We start from the raw sequence: 21,658 nt of genomic DNA, 5'->3' as shown, positions 1-21,658 counted from the left end.
AGCGCTGGCCCCCGGCCTCTTAAGTGAGATTGGCGCACAACCCTAGAGTCGGACATGACTGGCCCATACGGGCAGGGGTACCTTTACCTTTACCTTTACTAGTCAAGTTTATGTTATATCTGTGTATTCATTAGTAGATCTACATTATTTCCTGATGTTTCAACAGCTCAATATGTGTTCGGAGCTATTTAATTCTCTTACTATCGGCACCTGGGCTGGATTTTCTCTTCCTTGACCTGTGAGAATCTCGTGCCCTTAGGAAACAAGCTTGTGGGGACCTGGGGCTCCTGAGAAAGAATAGGTTTGAAAACCCTGCTTAAGTTAGGATTGGCTCTCCAAAGAGATGTAACCTCCGAAATTGTGTTTCCCTACCACCCTTAAACAAGTCCACCCACTCAAATGCGGTGGGATTAATACAGCAGCTGGATTTGTCTATTTTTAAATGTAGAACCGTGTTTTGAAGCGGCAGCTGTTCTTGGTTTTGTAATCCTACCATGACACACCTAGCGTGGCCCTCATTATATCTGTCATTATAGAACCTCGTGCCATAATAAGCCCTGATGAAGAATGTGGAAGTTGGGGTGAGGGGAGAAGCAAGCAGGCAGCAGAAAAATGTCGGAACGGGACAGTTGTGAGAAGAAGCCTTTGAAACATCCCAAGAAGCAAGCAAAGGAAACAGATGAGGAAGGCAAAGCTTTCAAGTGAAAACAGGAGGAGGAGCAAAACTAACTGGATGAGTTGAAGGCAAAAGCTGCTGGCAAAGGCCCACTGATTGGAGGTGGGATTAGGAAATCTGGTAAGAAGGAGCAGATTTGATCATAGAATCATAGAATCATAGAGTTGGAAGAGACCGCAAGGGCCATCGAGTCCAACCCCCTGCCAAGCAGGAAACACCATCAGAGCACTCCTGACATATGGTTGTCAAGCCTCTGCTTAAAGACCTCCAAAGAAGGAGACTCCACCACACTCCTTGGCAGCAAATTCCACTGTCGAACAGCTCTTACTGTCAGGAAGTTCTTCCTAATGTTTAGGTAGAATCTTCTTTCTTGTAGTTTGGATCCATTGCTCCATGTCCGCTTCTCTGGAGCAGCAGAAAACAACCTTTCTCCCTCCTCTATGTGACATCCTTTTATATATTTGAACATGGCTATCATATCACCCCTTAACCTCCTCTTCTCCAGGCTAAACATGCCCAGCTCCCTTAGCCGTTCCTCATAAGGCATCGTTTCCAGGCCTTTGACCATTTTGGTTGCCCTCCCCTGGGCACGTTCCAGTTTGTCAGTGTCCTTCTTGAACTGATGAGTCTTCGTGACAAGAAAAGCATTCGTTTTCATTGGTTGCTGGGCAGTAGGGTGGATTTCCAAGCTGATGTTAAACATTAAAACAAATTAAACAAATTAAAACATTAATTTGAGCACCTTTGTGCGTTTTGTTCAAAGAAAATAAATAGTGCTTTTTTTGTTAAAAAAAGAATGTGGAAATTCCCAAGAATAGGGAGGGAGATTTAAGATCATGATAAGGGCCTTGTTGTGATCTTCATAAGATATAAAGGGACAGTCCAGACTGGTGTTTTATTGTGGGTGCATTCCGCAACATGTTCTTGTCACAATAATAGTGCATTAACAGTGGATTTATTCTGCTTCAATTTTGAGATGCTTCCCCAATCCTACCACCTTGTGCCCAGCTGCCATCTTTCATCCGAACCTACCTCACAGGGTTGTTGCAAGGATAAATGTGGTGGAGGGGTCTATTTACATTAATTTAAACATAACTTTCTATTCATTTGTTATTTAGTTGTTTTCTGAAAGATGTTTGTCAGCTACGTTTGAGTCTGAAAAGAAAAATGGAAAACATGGTTTTAAATAAATGACACTGTCTCTCTGTGTGTGTACACACACACACACACACACACACACACACTTTCTTTCTAAATATAGTCCATGCCTGGCAGGTTGCAGCAGCCAGATGTGTCAATATAAGCTGTTGGTATCTCGATTAGTCTGAACTTTTTCTGACCCTTCTGAGGCTAGAAGGGTTGCTGACAATCAAATGAGTGCAATGCAATCAGGAGGGTTAGATCTCTGTGCTCAATAAATGAATTAAACACACACACACACCATCCAGATTCAGCCACACATGTAAGGCTGCCTGCAATCCTATGCACACTTCCCTAGAAGCAAATCCTGATCCAAGTGCGTTGACTTTTGAACCGCCCTTCATTATCTGATCAGGATTCCAGGACGGTTTACAAAAGACTTGTTAGAAGACCATCATTTAACATGCCATTTAAGCAAAACATTAAAAACAAGAAGACGACAAAGCTGAAATTTAAAACGGAACCAACACGTTTGTAAGCAGAGTGGCAGTCAAAAATTGCCCTTGGACCGGAAACAATTTCTTCCCAAAGCATGTGTGAACATGTCACGTGACCTCAGATCAGTAAAGGAGATGGTATTGGCGTTTGGTACATATGTTGTAGTGGTTTGCAGAAAGAACGAGTCTCGTAAGAGACACAGGGCCGTCTTTAGTATATGCGCTGCCGGGGTGCAAAGATCTGCCCAGCGCCCCCAATTTTAGTTTAGCTGCCCCCAAATTAACTTTCACTGAGCTTTTTTGGGAGGGGGGAAGCCAAAGTTGTTGACCTTGCTCACCTGTAACAACGACGCAGTGGGAAAAACTGCTTTTGTTTCCTGACTCGTCGGGAATATTTTATGCTACGGAGTAACAGAGCAACGGAGGAGGGGGCGGGGAATTTCACTCCTTTGCTTTTCACTGCTGCCAATCAAGAGGGACTGGTATACCGCAGGTATACATTTGGCGCCCCCCGGAATTCGGCGCCTGGGTGCACTGCACCCCTTGCACCCCTGGGTAAAGACGGCCCTGGTAAGACAGCTGGTTGAAAGGATAAAGAAAACTGAAGTTTCTTCCTCATAGCAAACAAAGCCATTCTACGTATCTGTTTTACTTGTGGCCAAGGTGGAACCAAAAAGCTAACGATAAGCACATGTTAACTCATTCTGAAGAAGCAAGGAAGGAATCAAAGCCTGAGAGGAAGAGATCTGCTTTTACCAGCGATGAGTTACTAAAAGAGAAGGACTCAGTGAGGAGAAGGGACAGGTTGCCTTTTTGTCTATCACCAACTCATTCTGGTAACTTATTACAAGTGTTGTCGCTTCACAGAAGCCACCCATACCTTTGCGGCTCAACTTCTCAGTAGAAGAAGAGAAGAAGAGTTTGGATTTGATATCCCGCTTTATCACTACCCGAAGGAGTCTCAAAGCGGCTAACATTCTCCTTTCCCTTCCTCCCCCACAACAAACACTCTGTGAGGTGTGTGGGGCTGAGAGACTTCAGAGAGAAGTGTGACTAACCCAAGGTCACCCAGCAGCTGCATGTGGAGGAGCGGAGACGTGAACCCGGTTCACCAGATTACGAGTCTACCACTCTTAACCACTACACCACACATGCATAGGACTGCAGTTTAAAATGGGAAACATGACCACATTGGGGAGCATGAAGTAGAAAAACCAAATGGACCCTCCTTTTCTACTAATAAACACAGGATGCAATTCAGTGGGAATTCATACAAGTGTCCTGCTCAGATGGAGCAATGATGATTTAATGGGTGCATTTTTAACCCAAGAAGCTCCTTACCACTATTGAAGTAATACTAGCCTTATGAGTTGGAACAACAAGGAACCCTTTGAACCTCAAAAGCTAACACATTTATTATGGCATTGCATTTTGTGGACTACAGTCCACTTCCAGGAAAGTTTATGCCTACTACTAATAATAATACACAATATCCTATGTGTACCATCTAATTGAAGACTAAATTTCATGCATCTAGGGTAATGTATTGAATGCGTGTGAGAGTTTTCCCTCTGATATCTGTCTTCAATAAATAATTGCATCGCATTGTGTTATGTTAAATTTTGCATTTTCTTCCTTTTTCAAAGGTGGGTGGGGTCCAGTTGACCACAGAAAAGTGTGTATGCAAGCTCATTCCATACCTTAACATTAAAAAGCACCATCATTTTACAGACAAACATTGCAAACAGAATGCCAGACTAAATTACTTCTTTTGCTCCGCCGGATTTACAAATTGGCTTGATTTGCATAATTTATACAGGTTGCTGAATTCATTTTCTCTTGGTGCAGGATTTGGGTTGTTTAACCATAGAATTGCGATTCCTTGTTTTTAGCAGGGTCAACGCTTAAAAGCACACTGAATTATTCCTGTAAAGTGAGAGCAGGCAATGAGAGACTTGTGATTCTCCCTATGATATTGGACTACAATTTCCATCATCCCTGACCAGTGCTTTTTTTCTTTAAAAAAATATTTAGGGGTACTCTCATTTTCCTACTCATATTGAAATACTGCCTCTCAATAAGGCCAAACTTACATTCACAAAATGTTTAGGGGTATGTGTCCCCCCCCCGAAAAAAGGACTATCCCTGACCACTAGCTATGCTGACTGGGGCTGATGACTGAAGGAGGCCAAGAATACCTGCAGGTTAGAGGTAAGGATGGGGAGAAATCCAGTTCGATTCACATCACAATGTGAACCTAAACACAACTATCCTTCAAAAATCACACCTCAGAATTTTGAATGGGGTTCTCCAATTTTTTTAACAAATGTACAGAAAGACATATAGTGGGGGAAATGTCCCAAAAAATGCATATAGTAGTGACAAACCTAGACAGCATCTTAAAAAGCAGAGACATCACCTTGCCGACAAAGTTCCGTATAGTTAAAGCTATGGTTTTCCCAGTAGTGATGTATGGAAGTGAGAGCTGGACCATAAAGAAGGCTTTTGAATTATGGTGCTGGAGGAGACTCTTGAGAGTCCCGTGGACTGCAAGAAGATCAAATCTATCCATTCTTAAGGAAATCAGCCCTGAGTGCTCACTGGAAGGACAGGTCCTGAAGCTGAGGCTCCAAGACTTTGGCCACCTCATGAGAAGAGAAGACTCCCTGGAAAAGACCCTGATGTTGGGAAAGATGGAGGGCACAAGGAGAAGGGGACGACAGAGGACAAGATGGTTGGACAGTGTTCTCGAAGCTACCAGCATGAGTTTGACCAAACTGTGGTAGGCTGTGGAAGACAGGAGGGCCTGGTGTGCTCTGGTCCATGGGGTCACGAAGAGTCGGACACGACTAAACGACTAAACAACAACAAAGTGAAAATACAATAAACGCAATTAAATTAGGGGAAGTTGCTTGCACAAAAAATGTCTATTGGGGGAAATCACATACAAAGATGTGTGTAATAGGAAGAACCACACACACAATTTTGTTGTGAGGACTTTATTTTAAAATTTCATTTTTTAAAAAAATTGCATCAGAAAAACTGGGGAAGCACAGATTTCCCAGGGTAGCTGTGTTCCGATTCGTGTATCGTTTTAAATATGCGTGAATTAGGCTGAACCAATTTTCTCTCCCACTCCTCACACGACTTATGCCAAAGGTCACACAGCCTGTGTTGCATGGATCTCTCAGCCTCCTTCCCTCCGGGAATCTCACAACCCTGAGTGTCCAGATTTGATAACCCACTTAAGTTGCCCCATTTCACCTCTTGTCATGGGGCCTGGCCAGTGTTTCCGATCAGCTGCCGCCATGTGGGACTTGCGTTTTGAGAATTTTGCAAGTGAGAGGAGGGAGAGATGGAAGCCGTTACGAGTGGGAGGGAGAGAAATGTTACTGAACTAGCTGCTGAAATTAAAACTGCTTTTATCTCCTTCCTCCTGACCTATTTCTAACATAGGATTGGACTGGGTTCCCCACCACCACTTGAACATTAGTCATCCCCTTCCCCTCCCCCTCCCGCCTTCTCCCCAGTTTGCCATGTCAGCCCAGCGTCACATCAATTAAAGCACAGGGACCGTCATTTGTCACTTTGAATTTTCTCGCACAACACCAAACGCTTATCCATTTTTCTTCCCATCCCCGCCACTCTGCTTCCTCCAGCTGCATAGGACTGAGTTTTTATAGCATTAATGATTGCCCATCCACTAATTCTTGCTATTAATTAAGAGCCAGATTTATTTCCCCTCTGCTCATTGTGTGGCCTTGCTCACACGACAAACAGCAAGAAGGAAGCGCTTTTATTTCATTTATTTATAGCGCATTGTTAAGTTAAAGTTGAAGTTATTCATTCATTCATTCATTCAAAGTGTATTGTTAAATTGAGGTAGATAGCCTCAGTCTTAGCAGCTGTATTTTGGCGCCACTTTGGCCCCCTTGGAGCGCATATCTACTCAGATGTAAAGCCCATTGGCTTCAACAGGACTGACGACAAGGTGAGTTCGTGTTGGATTGCAGCCATGATCCCACTTTTGTGTCTCTCACACAGAGAGACACAGGTAGGCGTTTATTTCAGTTTACACCTTTCTTTCAAGGCACTGGTACGTGATTCTCCCACCTCCCCATGTTATGCTCACAACAGCTGTGCAAAACAGGGAAGGTTGGGCTGAGGGAGAATAAATTTCCAACCTATATAGTTGATTGCCCAACATTCTAACCACTAAACCACAATGGCTTACCATTGTTCGAACTGAAAGAGTGAGAGAAGGCCGTGAGCAGTCAGGGAATGGGCTGGTTGTGTCCATAGATGCTCCTGGAATTACAGTGGTACCTCGCGTTAAGAACTTAATTCGTTCTGGAGATCCGTTCTTAACCTGAAACTGTTCTTAACCTGAGGTACCACTTCAGCTAATGGGGCCTCCTGCTGCCACCACGCGATTTCTGTTCTCATCCTGAAGCAAAGTTCTTAACCCGAGGTACTATTTCTGGGTTTGTGTAGTCTGTAACCTGAAGCGTATATAACCTGAGGTACCACTGTAGTGCATTAACATGCTCAGAGGCTTAATGAGGACAGCAGGCACCCACGTTGCTTCTCATTTTTCCCTGGGCCACCATATAGGCTCAGGAGAAAATGCAAAGCGTATGACACTAGGCAGCAGCTACTATCCAAAATGGCTGTGTGCTCCCTCCACTGTGGGAGCTCTGAATAGCAGGAGCTAGGAATCGCAGGTGTGGAGGGTGCCCAGCTTCTGCTCACAAGCTTCCTATGGACCTCTGCTGCCTTAGCCAGTCTGAGAAAAGGTTGTTGGACTAGATGGGCCTTTGGTCAGATCCAGCGAAGATCTTCTCATGTTCTTAAGCCAGCAGACTTTCCACACAACATTTTCTGGGTCAAGAGCAGCTATACGAGCCAACTCCTAGGGGCTGAGGGGGCCTCACCCCCCCATTAAATATTTGCCCCCCCAAGTTGATGGGCACTGCCATTCAAATGGTGTGTGTGCACCACATCATGTGATTGATTATGCTGGGTGGGGCTTACCTGGGCCCCCCACAATATTTTGTTCAAGTTGGCACCCCTGGGAGCAACCCAGTGCAACTTTGTGATTTCAGCAGCTGTACGTACACCAGTTCTTAATTGATTTAAGTGCCAGTTTCTGGGAGAGATGTGTACTTGGGAGCTTGTCTTGGAAACTGAAAGGGCACTGGAGGGCTAGCATCAGATTTGAATAGATGAGTCTGTTTCTCATTGGTCAGTTTCACATCCTTTGAACCAAATCCCCTGGCTCATGGTACTTGTCACTGGGTAGTACAAGGCAAGAGATCATTCTGGCTGCTGTGAGACCAGAGGTAGCTCTCTGGTTGAATGGGAAATGGAAGAGCAATTGAAAGCAAAGAGAAACCGCTGCCTAAGTAAATGAAAAGCAGAGGCCGCTTTTGATTAATCGAGGCCAAAGCGTGCTTTTCATTTTTAATCATCGTTCTTCTTCTTCTTTAATCCAGTGTTGCTACATCCGTTCATATGGAAAATACGGCCCTCCCAGACTTGGTTGAGCAATTTACTGTCTCAGGACTGATCCGCCAACTTCCTCGCTGACGTGAAATTCCCCAGCGCCTCCAAGTCGCGTTCTGATTCGGGAACGTGGTCCACCAGGTCACCTGGAAACTCTTCGGCACTGTTGCAGATGCATCTCACTGCAGCGTTGATGAAGACAAGGGGACAGAAATTATCAAACTGCCACACACCCACACACACCCATTCACCCCACCACTTTTTATCCTTTCCATTTCTGGATGGCAACTCACCGAATGCAGAGTCTATTTATTTCCTTTCCAACCAACCCATCTCTGGGAGAATAGAGTGACTTATATAACTCTCTTTTTAAAAAGGAGAGGAGAGGAGAGAGAGAAACCCAGATATGTAAAAAAAACAAAACCCAAACCCTTAAGTTATTGTGGCATTTCTACAATGAAATCTGGCATGCCATCACACCCACAAAGGGCACATGCTGGAAATCTCAGTTTTGGGGTACTTAAAAGGTAAAGGGACCCCTGACCATTAGGTCCAGTCGTGGCCGACTCTGGGGTTGCGGCGCTCATCTTGCTTTATTGGCCGAGGGAGCCAGCGTACAGCTTCCGGGTCATGTGGCCAGCATGACTAAGCCGCTTCTGGCGAACCAGAGCAGCGCACAGAAACGCTGTTTACCTTCCCGCTGGAGCGGTACCTATTTATCTACTTGCACTTTGACATGCTTTCGAACTGCTAGGTTGGCAGGAGCAGGGACTGAACAATGGGAGCTCACCCTGTCTTTGGGGTGCTTAGCCCAGCAATAAATAATCTCTCCTAGAGGCCACACTCCTGAATTTTGATACTCTTTGGTATTTGAGAAGGATTTGCAACATCAGCCAGATCAGGGCAAGGAAACTTTGTTAAGGGCCACGTTTCCTCAGAGGGGGTATACTTTGTTTTCATCTCTTTCTAATGTTGCATTTTAAATCATTGTGACCCACCCTGGGACCTTAGGGTGAAGGGTAATGACTCAAATTCATCATCATCATCATCTCCATGAATAGTAGGCTATTGAGGATGTAGACATTTCTGATTACCTCTGTTCATCGCATCTCTAGTCTACTCTTCCTCCATGTAACTAGAGCTACTGCAATACACTAGGTCCATTTCAGTTTATCTCTACCACATTCTTGTGAGATAGACAAGGCTATCACTACATACAGACTGAACAGTACTTTTAATGCACATTCAAAACAAATTTTCCTTCTCAAAGAATCATGGGCCCTGGAGTTTACCCCTTACAGAGTGACACTTCCCAGCAAACCCTAACAAACTACAGTGGCCAGAATCCTTTGAGGGGAGGGGGGAAATGTGCTTTGAATGTGCTTTCAAAGGTATAGTGTCTACACAGCCTTAGAAGGAATAATTGACCCAAGCAGATATTTTAAATCTGGGTCTCCCTGGCCCAAGTTGGATACTGTATTCACTAATCCCAGGATATGTTCTGAAGACATATGAGGCCACCACTTTTCTGAAGATTACCTGGGTCTTGTCAGTGCCTGGATGGGTGACTTCCTGGGGACCACTTTGGCTTCCATAATGGAAAAAGGAAGGATGTAAAAAGCATAAGAAAATAAATAGATAAAAATAAATCTACCTACAACCTGGCGGCCATATGCAGCCTTCCAACTTCTTCCATGCATCCTTCTCCAGGTCTGGGGAGAGATGTGGGGCAGGAATGAAGACAGCAGGAGGTGCTTGCTTGTGTGTGTTCGTGTGGGTAGATGTATGTATCTTTGTGTGTGTGTGTGTGTGTGTGTGTGAGAGAGAGAGAGAGAGAGAGAGAGAGAGAGAGCACCAGATAGACACACACACACAGAGAGAGAGACAGACACAGATACAGAAACAGAGAATGATGGATGAAGGAGAGAGAGGTACATCAGCCATTTTGTTACTTTAGCCCCACTGACTTTATGCATTGGCCCCACCCACCACTAGTGGCATGTGAACCCTGCCTATTTCCTTCTCATAGGAATGCAACCCTCCGTAAAAAAAGGTTCCCTTCCTGCCTCCCTTGCTGGGTCTCCATATCTGCTTTCCTTCAGTTTTTCTGTTCACACTTGGAAGAACGATTCCTGTGCATTACACACACCCCGCCGCCGCCACAGAATTTGCTTCTATGGCCTTTCATGACCTGTACAAACCCGGTTGCCTGTTCGAAACCATTCCTGACTGTTGCCTTGCTAGTTTCCTCTCCTTTTTGTGCCAGTCTTCCTTGCAGGAGCCGCACGACATATGCTCCTGTGTCACTGTGTCCTTGCTGCTTCTGCACAGAGCAAAAGTGACCACAGCACTCATGTCGTCTCCTACACAGAAGTGACAGCTGAAGGAAATATGTGTGGAGCGAAGCAATGAAATTAACTTAACATTTCTCCATTGGTGCTTGAGAGGAGCTCTCCAAGGTACTGATTTCTTCACCAAGCTAACCAAATTCCTTCTTAGCCTTCAGCTAAGCCACCCAGGCCAAGGACTCAGGAACACAGGAGTCTAATACGGAGTCAGACCCATTAGTCTATCTACCTCAGTATTGTCTACACGGACTGGCAGAAGCTCTCGAGCATTTTAGGCAAGTTACTCTCCCAGCCCTACTTGAAGATGCCAGAGACTGGACCTGGGATCTTATGTGTGCAACCACTGAGCTACGGCCATTCCATGCTCTTAAAGTAATACTAAAGAGGGTGATTCACACAAATTCCTCTGTACTCTTCAAATGATTTCAGGTCTCCCCTGCCCTCTGCTTTCCAGAAAACTTCCACGAGGCCTCCTCCCAAAAGCCCTTCTTTTCTGTGAAGTATTTGGCACAACTTCCTAGTCCCTAAAAACCCACTGCAGCCTTTGCTGTGTTGGCTTGGGCTGATGGGGGTTGTCGTCCCAAACAGCTGGAGGGCACCAATTTGGCGAAGGCTGCCCTGCTGAACCTAAGCCTGACTGCAGTCACATTGTCTTCCCCCTGTTAACCCCAACCTTGATTTCCTTCCACTTTCTCAGTCATCTCTCTTATTTCCTTTTCTAGATTCTTGTCTCTCTTCGCTTCACCCTCTTCATTCCTCTCTGTGTTCTGGGATGGGGTGGGGGGAGATGGTCGCAGCAGAGACTCCCCGGCTTCTTCAGAATAAGAGTTTGGATTTGATATCCCGCTTTATCACTACCCTAAGGAGTCTCAAAGCGGCTAACTACCTCCTTTCCCTTCCTCCCCCACAACAAACACTCTGTGAGGTGAGTGAGGCTGAGAGACTTCAGAGAGAAGTGTGACTAACCCAAGGTCACCCAGCAGCTGCATGTGGAGGAGCGGGTAAGCGAACCTGGTTCCCCAGATTACGAGTCCACCGCTCTTAACCACAATGGCTCCCAACTCTTCACCTCATCCCTGTCTCCTGGCCCCCCTCCTCTCCTCCTCTGACCCACTCTCTGCCACAGCTTCTTCCTGCTCACTAAACCCTGTTACCTCTTCAGCTTCCAACACCTGCTCCCTCTTCTCTCTCTGACCGCCCATCATCCTACTACCACGGATCTCCAGGCTCTGAGCCAGGGGTGCCAACTTGAATAAAATATTGTGGGGGCCCAGGTAAGCCCTGCCCCACATAATCGACCACATGACACAGTACACACACACACACACACAGAGAGAGAGAGAGAGAGAGTCCCATATGAATGGCAATGGCCATCAACTTTGTGGGGCCCCAGCCCCTTCAAATATTTTATTGGGGGCTCCCGAAGCCCCCACGGCCCCTAGGAGTTGGCCCCTTTGCTCTGAGCCGTCCTCCCTTAGGGGTTCCCCAGCTGGTGCCTCCACCACTCCTCTGCATTCAGCCTGCCCATGACATAAAGGTATGGCAGCCTCTGGCCATGGCCAGCTTTAACAGTGAGGAATGGTTGACTTACTTTATGCTGTGCCTTTCCTTCATTGATTTCAAGGCAATATTCCTGGTTCTACTCCCCTGTTCCCCCAGAAAAACCCTGCAAGGTACGCCAGGCTGTGAGATAGTGACTTGTCCAAGGTCCCCAGTGAGCTTTGGGGCTGGGCAGGGGGATCTGAGGCTGGTTCTCCCCAAATCCTAGTCCACTACTCTCACTACTAGCCCAGCACACTGGCTTTTTGAATCTTTGAAATGGAAGAAGCAAAAAGGGGCCAGGAGTATTCAAGGAAGGGACTTGGAATCCATGATGGGATGGACACTTCCAAAAGATGCTCCTGAAAGTACTGCAACTACCACAGGATCATAGAAATTGTGGAATTGGAAGGGATCACAAGGGTCATCTAGCAGGAACCTTTGGCCCAACATGGAGCTCAGACCCAAGACCCTGAGGTTAAGAGTCTCATGTGCTACCGACTGACCTGTCCCAGCTATACCACCACCACCTGCAATAAAATAGGTGTTGTGGTTATACTTCCTTGACTGAGAATCTAGTGTGGTGTAGTGGTTAAGAGCGGGAGACTTGGAATCTGGTGAACCGGGTTCGCGTCTCCGCTCCTCCACATGCAGCTGCTGGGTGACCTTGGGCCAGTCACACTTCTTTGAAGTCTCTCAGCAGCCCCACTCACCTCACAGAGTGTTTGTTGTGGGGGAGGAAGGGAAAGGAGAATGTTAGCCACTTTGAGACTCCTTCGGGTAGTGATAAAGCAGGATATGAAATCCAAACTACTACTACTACTACTACTACTACTACTACTACTCTTCTTCTTCTTCTTCTTCTTCTTCTTCTTCTTCTTCTTCTTCCAGTAATCTGAATGCCACAAAAACAGCAAGAGGCACAGTGTAGACAATGTTAATGGGGCAAGTTAGAAGCTGCTGAAAAGTCCAACGTGTGGGAGGGCCTTTGGAGGCAAAGGGGAGACTGTGGCTCCCTACCCACCCTGTCCATGGGACTGAGAGGGAACTATGAAGTATGTCAATGCCCTATTGGTGGGTTCTCTTCAGTTGAGAACCAGCAGCGGCCTATTGGAGCCCTCGTAGCTTAGGAATCTTTGCTAATGAATCTTTCCTTACCTGGTCAACCATTTCCAGTAGAGGGGGCCAGAGATCTGCACTCCAAGGGGTGGGGTGCAAAGGCAATAAACAGACTTCTTTGGTATCACAACCATCTTTTATTCCACGCAACACCCCTCAAATTTACTCCCTGTCTTCATCAATTGACATTGAAAGATTTTTATTCGCTTCTCCAATGGAGCATTGCATCTGCCTGGTCAACAGTACTTAGTACTATTCTGCCTTCCTCAAAAGGGATAAGTTCCTATTTATAATTTCTCCTTCCAACATCCTTCCTTCCTTGATTATATGCAGGGCAAGTTGGGGTCAGGAAGGTAGTGGATCCCTAAATATTACAGCTACTGCTGGGGTTTCAGTTTCTGTTCAGGTGGACCTCATTTTTGTTTTTAAGCTTGTGTGGTAATTGATACTCCTCTCCTCTTCCATCTGAAACTATTGAGTATCACTTGAGAGAAACTATGATCACGTCACAGGAAACCACCAAGGTAGGCTGGTTATTTGTCAGAAGCCTGTGTGTGTGTGTGGGAAGACATGCTACTGTAGTTACTACTACTGTTTAAATTTTTCTGCAGTTAATAAGTGTATACATGGTGATGTTGTTGTTGTTTAGTCGTTTAGTCGTGTCTGACTCTTCGTGACCCCATGGACCAGAGCACGCCAGGCACTCCTGTCTTCCACTGCCTCCCGCAGTTTGGTCAAACTCATGCTGGTAGCTTCGAGATCACTGTCCAACCATCTCGTCCTCTGTCGTCCCCTTCTCCTTGTGCCCTCCACCTTTCCCAACATCAGGGTCTTTTCCAGGGAGTCGAGTCTTCTCATGAAGGGCCCTGCAGGACGTGACATCTTTCCGCAGGGCCTGCAAGACAGAGCTGTTCCACCAGGCCTTTGGTCAGGGCGCAGCCTGACTCCCTCCTTTGGCAATCTTTACAAAACTTTAGTTTATGGTTGCCATCAATTTTGATTTTAATTAATTTTTATAATGCTTTTATAATGTTGCACTGTTTTAGTGTTGTTAGCCGCCCTGAGCCCGGCTTCGGCTGGGGAGGGCGGGATATAAATAAAATTTATTATTATGATGATGATGATGATGATGATGATGAGGTGGCCAAAGTACTGGAGCCTCAGCTTCAGGATCTGTCCTTCCAGTGAGCACTCAGGGCTGATTTCCTTAAGAATGGATAGGTTTGATCTTCTTGCAGTCCATGGGACTCTCAAGAGTCTCCTCCAGCACCATAATTCAAAAGCATCAATTCTTCGGCGATCAGCCTTCTTTATGGTCCAGCTCTCACTTCCATACATCACTACTGGGAAAACCATAGCTTTAACTATACGGACCTTTGTTGGCAAGGTGCTGTCTCTGCTTTTTAAGATGCTGTCTAGGTTTGTCATTGCTTTTCTCCCAAGAAGCAGGCGTCTTTTAATAATTGTATACATGGTGATAATTATATGTTTTACATACTGCTTCATTTCTCAACAGAAATCTAAATGGGTTTCTTTATCCCCAAAAAAGGGAGTCAGTATTAAAAAAAATAAAAATAATGCAAGACAAATCCCACATCCTAAACCAAATAAGAATAATTCCACATTTTAAGTAACAGTAATTTAACAATAAACATCTCCAAGCAATGCACAAAAGGAAATCATATACAAAAAGATCAACCTGCAGCTTTGAAATGCAACGTAATTTCACACCTGATGCTCCTCACCTCATCACAGGAAGCGCCCCAGTCAATCAGACAAAAGCAGATGAAAACAATCTCCCTCAAAGAGCAACAATGCACCTAGGATAAAGCCCACAGAAGTGGCAGAATCCTGCCGATTAAAATCTGATTTGCAAGACTAAAGTAAGGAAAGGGGTGGGGACTGGAGCAGAATAGAGATGAGCAGAACTATTCAGACCCCGGGGAGCAGAATGGCAAAAATTACAAACTCAAGTTTTAGAATTAAGAGGATGATAAAGTCGAGAACACTTTCCGGCATTTTTGAAATTGAACTTTTTTGCCTAGAACGTAGGAATCTGGCTTCATTGGACTGAACTTCATTTTGGGGTGGGGTGCTGCAAGAATATTTTCCTACAATTCTCTGTTCTCACAATTCTCCCTGTAAAACCAGATACAGTGGTACCTCGGGTTAAGTACTTAATTCGTTCCAGAGGTCGGTTCTTAACCTGAAACTGCTCTTAACCTGAAGCACCACTTTAGCTAATGGGGCCTCCTGCCCGCGCTGCCAGAGCACAATTTCTGTTCTTATCCTGAAGCAAAGTTCTTAACCTGAAGCACTATTTCTGGCTTAGTGGAGTGTGTAACCTGAAGCGTATGTAACCCGAGGTACCACTCATCCATCTATCTATCATCTATCTATCTATCTATCTATCTATCATCATCTATCTATCTATCTATCTATCATCTATCTATCATCTATCTCTATCTATCTATCTATCTATCTATCTATCTATCATCTATCTATCTATCTATCTATCTATCTATCTATCTATCATCTATCTCTATCTATGTATCTATCTATTTATCTATATCTATCTATCTATCTATCTATCTGTCTATCTATCATCTATCTATCATCTATATCTATCATCTATCTATCTATCTATCTATCATCTATCTATCTATCTATCTATCATCTATCTATCTATCTATCAATCTATCTATCAATCTATCTATCATCTATCTATCTATCTATCTATCTATCTATCATCTATCATCTATCTCTATCATCTATCTATCTATCTATCTATCATCTATCTATCTATCTATCATCTATCTCTATCTATGTATCTATCTATCTATCTATGTATCTATCTATCTATCTATCTATATCTATCTATCTATCTATCTATCTGTCTATCTATCATCTATCTATCATCTATATCTATCATCTATCTATCTATCTATCTATCATCTATCTATCTCCCTGCTCTTAATAGCACCCACAACCTGCCACTTGAGGATGCTGTCTCGCTCCCTGCCCCCCCCCCCAATTGCAGGCATGCATTTGAATCCAAAATAAAAGGGGAAGACGGTGGCTTGTGTTTTCATCATGTGGAGAGGCCTCTTCGGCCCGCCATCCTTTCCACCTCTCCCTCTAACCTCTTGCATGGATTCTGTACACCACAATTTGTTTCAGAGGGAACCAGATTGTGTCTGAAAACAAGCTTTCCCCCCTTTCTAACCGCTTGTGGGGTTACTCCAAACCCTGTCGGCCCGACTTAGTGTAACTCTGGAAAGCAGAGTCTTTGGGGCGGATGGCCAGAGGGGCTGCTCCTTTCATCAGAAGGATTAAAAGGCGAGGAAATGATGGGTACTGACCGCTAAGGGAGAGGTGGGGGGGGCGGGGACGGGAACTGGTAAATATAACATGTGTTACAACTTCTTAGAAAGAAAAAGCAAAAAAGGGTCAGTGGTCTTGTCAGACGCTGATCCCTGCCTGCACCTTCTTCTTTGAATGTGGGCATCAGGGAATTTGGGCGGGTGAGGAGGGGGAAGGGGGTGGGTGCATAAAAAGAAGACAAAGATGGAGGGGCAGGGTAGAGGATGGGGAAGTGATGGGAAGAGGCAAGATGGGAGGGCAGGAGGAATACTGGGCCAGGAATGAAGAAGATGGGCAACAGAAGAAGGGGAAAGATTGGAGGTGTGATGAGGTAAATGTAGACTCTGGATGTCTGAAGCATCCCTTCCCCGAGCTTCAGGTGATACTGCTTCAAAATATTGTGGCAATCCTGCTGCATTTGTGGGGAGGCCTCCTCCTTCTCCTCCAATAGCAGGGTCCAACAGCAGGGTTGTGAGGCAAAGGGAAAACCAAACAAAGCAGAGTGGTCCAAAATGGCGGGAGTACGAAGCGCAAGGCCCATCATGGTAGGCAACAGGAACAAGAAGAGTCAAAGGCCGCCTTTGACTTATGAATATGGTCACCTGGACCTTGCCCAGACCCAACTGCAACGGGTTAACCCATTCAGATCACACCAATAGCCTCATCTCATCCAACATCCTGTTTCCCCATAGTGGCCAACCAGATGCCTGCAGGAAGTTCACTAGTGGGGCCTGAGGAAAATGGCCCCGCCACTTGTAGTTATTCTTCAGGGGCTAATATTCAGAGGCCCTGTGATCCTGGCAGCACAGTTCCGCCATCATCGATCGCCTCATCCTCCACAAACTTGACTCCATCTTTTTTCTACAGTTGCCTAAGTTGGTGTGCCAATGTCGCTGCATGAATACAGTGGTACCTCGGGTTAAGTACTTAATTTGTTCGGAAGGTCCATTCTTAACCTGAAACCTGAGGTACCACTTTAGCTAATGGGGCCTCCTGCTGCCGCCGGAGCACAATTTCTGTTCTCCTCCTGAAGCAAAGTTCTTAACCCAAGGTACTGTTCACATCCTGAAGCAAAGTTCTTAACCCAAGGTACTACTTCTGGGTTAGCGGAGTCTGTAACCTGAAGCGTCTGTAACCCGAGGTACCACTGTACTTCTTTTTGTCTGTCCTGAATCTCCCACTTGGTTGGGTGGCCCTGGGTTCTTGGTGTTGGAGGGTAAAATAGTCCTTTCCCCAGATGTGGAATAATAATCACATTTCTCCGTTGGAAGCCATACATACTTCCCAGCCTCCCACCGCCGGCATTCCTCTCCTGCGGTTCCAAGGAACCTGACATTCCAGTTCCCCTCCTGAGCTGGAAGGACTTGGCAAATTGGTCACACATATTCTTCATACTATAACTCTTGGAACTGGAAGCCTTCCAAGACGGGTGCCTCCCTCAAATCCCCCTCCAATGTTTCCTTGCCAGCCCCCCCCCCACTCTGGCCCCAGGGCTCTCCTATCTTGTTTCCAGCTCTTCTTCCTCCCCCCCCCCCCCCCCGTCCCACCTCTCTGCTGCCGGCCCTTGCAATCTCTTGCTTTAAAAACCAGGAGCTGGGAACTTGGGGTGGCATTTACTTCAAGGTTCAAATGCCGGCCCTGAAGGCTGTTTCAGCCGCCAGGGCTTTGCTCAGGGGCAGCATGTCTCTGAGCATCTGCAGAGTGCCTTCCTCCCAGAGTGCCGGATTACTGTGCAGCTGTCAGGAAAGCAGATCACTCTTACAGCTGTTTCACAAACTTTACACAATCCGTAAAAGGTACTTACTGCTTCTGGTTTCATTTGTAAATGTCTCAAGGGAGACTGGGAAACTGAGGGAAAACACTAATATGGCTGAGTGGACAGGATTGTAAAGCTGGGTATTATTTTGGTTTTCGGAGCATTTCTGCTGCTCATTCCCCAACACCACTACACACAACCTTACCCTCATTACTGTCTGCAGGACAATTCCACTATACAGTGGTACCTCAGGTTAAGTACTTAATTCGTTCTGGAGGTCCGTTCTTAACCTGAAACTGTTCTTAACCTGAAGCACCGCTTTAGCTAATGGGGCCTCCCGCTGCCACCGCGCAGGCAGAGCACGATTTCTGTTCTCATCCTGAAGCAAAGTTCTTAACCCAAGGTAATATTTCTGGGTTAGCGGCATCTGTAACCTGAAGTGTATGTAACCTGAAGCATATGTAACCCGAGGTACCACTGTACATGTAAATAAATCACCCATATGCTGATTTGGGAAAGGCCAATTATACCCATAATCAAATTGTGTGTTTTATTCAGGCCAAAACATGGCAACGGGCTGCTAGTTTGGAGAGCTTTAAAAAGGTGTGAGGGTGGGAAGGGGAGATGAGATGAGGCAAAATCATCAGTGGAGGTTAGGTCCATCAACAACTGAGCCACAATAGAGCCTCCACATTCAAAGGCAGTATACCTCTTAGTGGCATATGATGGCGACAAGCCAGAAATGGAGGGGCCACCTTGCCCTTGAAGTAGGATTTGACCTTGTCTGTCCTCCCTTCATGTCCAACACTGGAGAAGAGATGTGACTGGAAAGGGATTAACCCTTGGGAATCTTCTCTGTCTGTCTGTCTGCCTCTCTCTCTCTCCTCCCCCCAATTTCAAGCTGTTTTTGGATGGCATTAACTGAGCTATGCTAATGGCTTTCCTTCCTGTTCCTCTCTGTTTACACTGGCAAGGATCAGGTTGTGCTCCTGTAACTGGAGCTCACTTCCTTCCAGAAGATTAAGGAGTGCTTGCCTGGTAGCCCTCTCCCTCCAAAGGATGCTGACAAGGAGCTAAAACTAGTGATTAATATCCCAGAACAGGTTCTTAGATCTTCACTTCTCCCTCAGCATGTGGGCCAATATTCATTCAGCTGCGCCCCCCCCCCTTCTCTGAGCCACCACAGTACTGTGTAACAAAACCTTCCCCGCTTGGCTCAACAGAGCCTGTTAATTCCTTTAGGAAGCTTCTGCTTTCAAAGCAAGGAGGGCTGGAGAAAGTTTTGAGGCCTGCCTGTCTGCAACAGTCAGTCACAGAACGAACTCTTATTTATCAAAGAAAGCCTTGGGTTTCTGTACAGTTTCAAAGCAGTGTATCTCTAGAATTTAAGGCTCAGGAGCCCTTTCAGATTTGTCTTAAAGCAATGAGGAATAGAAACATGGTGCCCCCCCCCAATATAAATAGGTAAACACAGAAATTGGAAGGACACCTATTCAGAAGCTGCTGGGGTTTTTCATTACAGAACTATGACATATTTTCTTTGTGGCACCACAGCAGTTCTGTGTGTTTTCAGATACTCCTCACCTCAAGAGATTCCTCCAATCTTAAACCAGCATAATGATGACTTTATGCACACTGGCTTCCACAGAGCAAGGAAATGGACTTATATTTTGGACTTTCCAAGCATGTTTTTGGGATACAGTGGTACCTCGGGTTAAGAACTTAATTCGTTCTGGAGGTCCGTTCTTAACCTGAAACTGTTCTTAACCTGAAGCACCACTTTAGCTAATGGGGCCTCCTGCTGCTACCGTGCCGCCAGAGCATGATTTCTGTTCTCATCCTGAAGCAAAGTTCTTAACCTGAAGCACTATTTCTGGCTTAGTGGCGTCTGTAACCTGAAGCGTCTGTAACCTGAAGCGTTTGTAACCCAAGGTACCACTGTACTAGAGAGTCCATTTTTAAGGCTCTGGTGGAAGAGAGCAGCATTTAATTTCTAAAGGAGAGTTCATGTGGGATGCTCACATGCTCACACCTTCCTCTCAGCCTTTTGAGTCTGCTCCCAAAAGCTCAGTCAGTAGAGCATGAGACTCTTAATCTCAGGGTTCAAGCCCCACATTGGGTGACAGATTCCTGTATTGCAGGGGGTTGGACTAGATGATCCTTGTGGTCCCTTCCAACTCTACAATTCTGTGTTTCTAAGTGGGGGGGGGTTGGCCTGTGGTTTATTCGCTATTGGTATAAAGACATTCTGTTTATTCTTAGAAGCACTTTCTTCATTCAAAATAGGTTGCCTTTGCTCACATTTAATGACCACACACACAGAGAGAGAACAAAAGTACCTGATTCCCTTACACTGGTTGCTTTCAGACAACCTGTCTATTAAGGATTCTTCCTGATTTGTTTGCAGGAAGGTTAGATAAAGTTGCATCAGGCAAGTGTAAACCCTGCATTTCCCCAGCACAAAAAACAACAACAACCCCACAATTTGGGGAGGGTGAAGCTTGTTGCACAAGTTCTCCAAATCAACTTTGAAGGTGAAATCTACATTTGTCAGGAGGTGATTGAATCCCACCCCCAAATAGCAACAGTCTGGAAGTGTCCGCTTCCTGGAAAGCGTTTCCACTCCCCCCCCCCTTTTAGTGTTCCATTTGGGTTTCCCATCTGAGTTATATTTAGGGTGGCCACTTATGCATTGCCAAAAAAAGAGACAACAGAAACGAAAGGGCTATTTGCATATCATTAGCATGGGTTAACTTATATGCCTATGTAGAAATTATGGTCACAATTTCAACAGAAAAAAACAAGACATCTCACTATAATGGAGAGGACTGTGAACAGGGGTCCTGCTCAATCTGCTGTCCAGGTGGTCACTGAGGATTGACCACTTCCAGCCCCCTGCTTGTTCTCCCTTCTGAAGGTGCCCTACCTTTAAAATGGCATTAGACCAGGCAGCCCTTCCAATAAAGGACTCCTTCAAATACACAACTGTCCTCTGATAAGTAATGGACCACAGGTAAAGGTAAAGGTAAAGGTAAAGAGACCCCTGACCATTAGGTCCAGTCATGACTGACTCTGGGGTTGCAGCACTCATCTTGCTTTATTGGCCAAGGGAGCCGGCGAACAGCTTCCGGGTCATGTGGCCGGCAGGACTAAGCCGCTTCTGGTGAACGAGAGCAGCGCATGGAAACACTGTTTACCTTCCCGCCGGAGCGGTACCTATTTATCTACTTGCTCACACGGCCCTTAAATGTAAAATGTATGATGATCTCCGCCAACAATTTTTAGACCATCTATGTATTCCAACATGGAAACCAAAGACGGAGGTTATACGCTTCTTATTACAGGGGAGAGACCAGGAGCTCACCAAGACAGTAGCTAAGTTCCTCTATTTGATTTTTTGTTGCCGAAGTACGCTACAGGATCCTGCCCTTGCTGGAGACCCAAAGAGATGAAATAGATTGCTCGCCTCTTCTTCTCTTTGGCAAATGTCTGTACTGTTGAAATGGCGACCAGATCGCACTGGCTTATTTATTCTGAATGTTTGTAAGTGATGCCAATAAAGGTATGATGATGATGATATTGCACAGAGATGGTTTTCCAAAGGAGATTAAGCATGCAGCTTAATCACACAAGGAATGTGGAGGTTCGGTGGTTCTCCTGTGGCCTAAGTGCAGGCTTATCCACCTGCCGGTATTTTACAAATTTATCCAATCTC

General features: G+C 45.6%; 1 protein-coding gene across 1 annotated transcript; it reads left to right on the top strand.

Moving 5' to 3' along the window:
- The first annotated feature begins 478 nt into the window (after nucleotides 1-478).
- On the top strand, nucleotides 479-816 carry LOC128400307 (translation machinery-associated protein 7-like). Its single transcript, XM_053362458.1, is given in 1 exon segment — nucleotides 479-816. A coding segment is annotated over 1 exon segment (204 nt). The 5' UTR covers nucleotides 479-612.
- Nucleotides 817-21,658: the final 20,842 nt, after the last annotated feature.

Source organism: Podarcis raffonei, chromosome 13 (genome assembly GCF_027172205.1).
Source record: "Podarcis raffonei isolate rPodRaf1 chromosome 13, rPodRaf1.pri, whole genome shotgun sequence".
NCBI lineage: Eukaryota > Metazoa > Chordata > Lepidosauria > Squamata > Lacertidae > Podarcis > Podarcis raffonei.
Note: the sequence above shows the minus strand (reverse complement) of the source record. Positions and strands in the feature narration are given on the sequence as shown.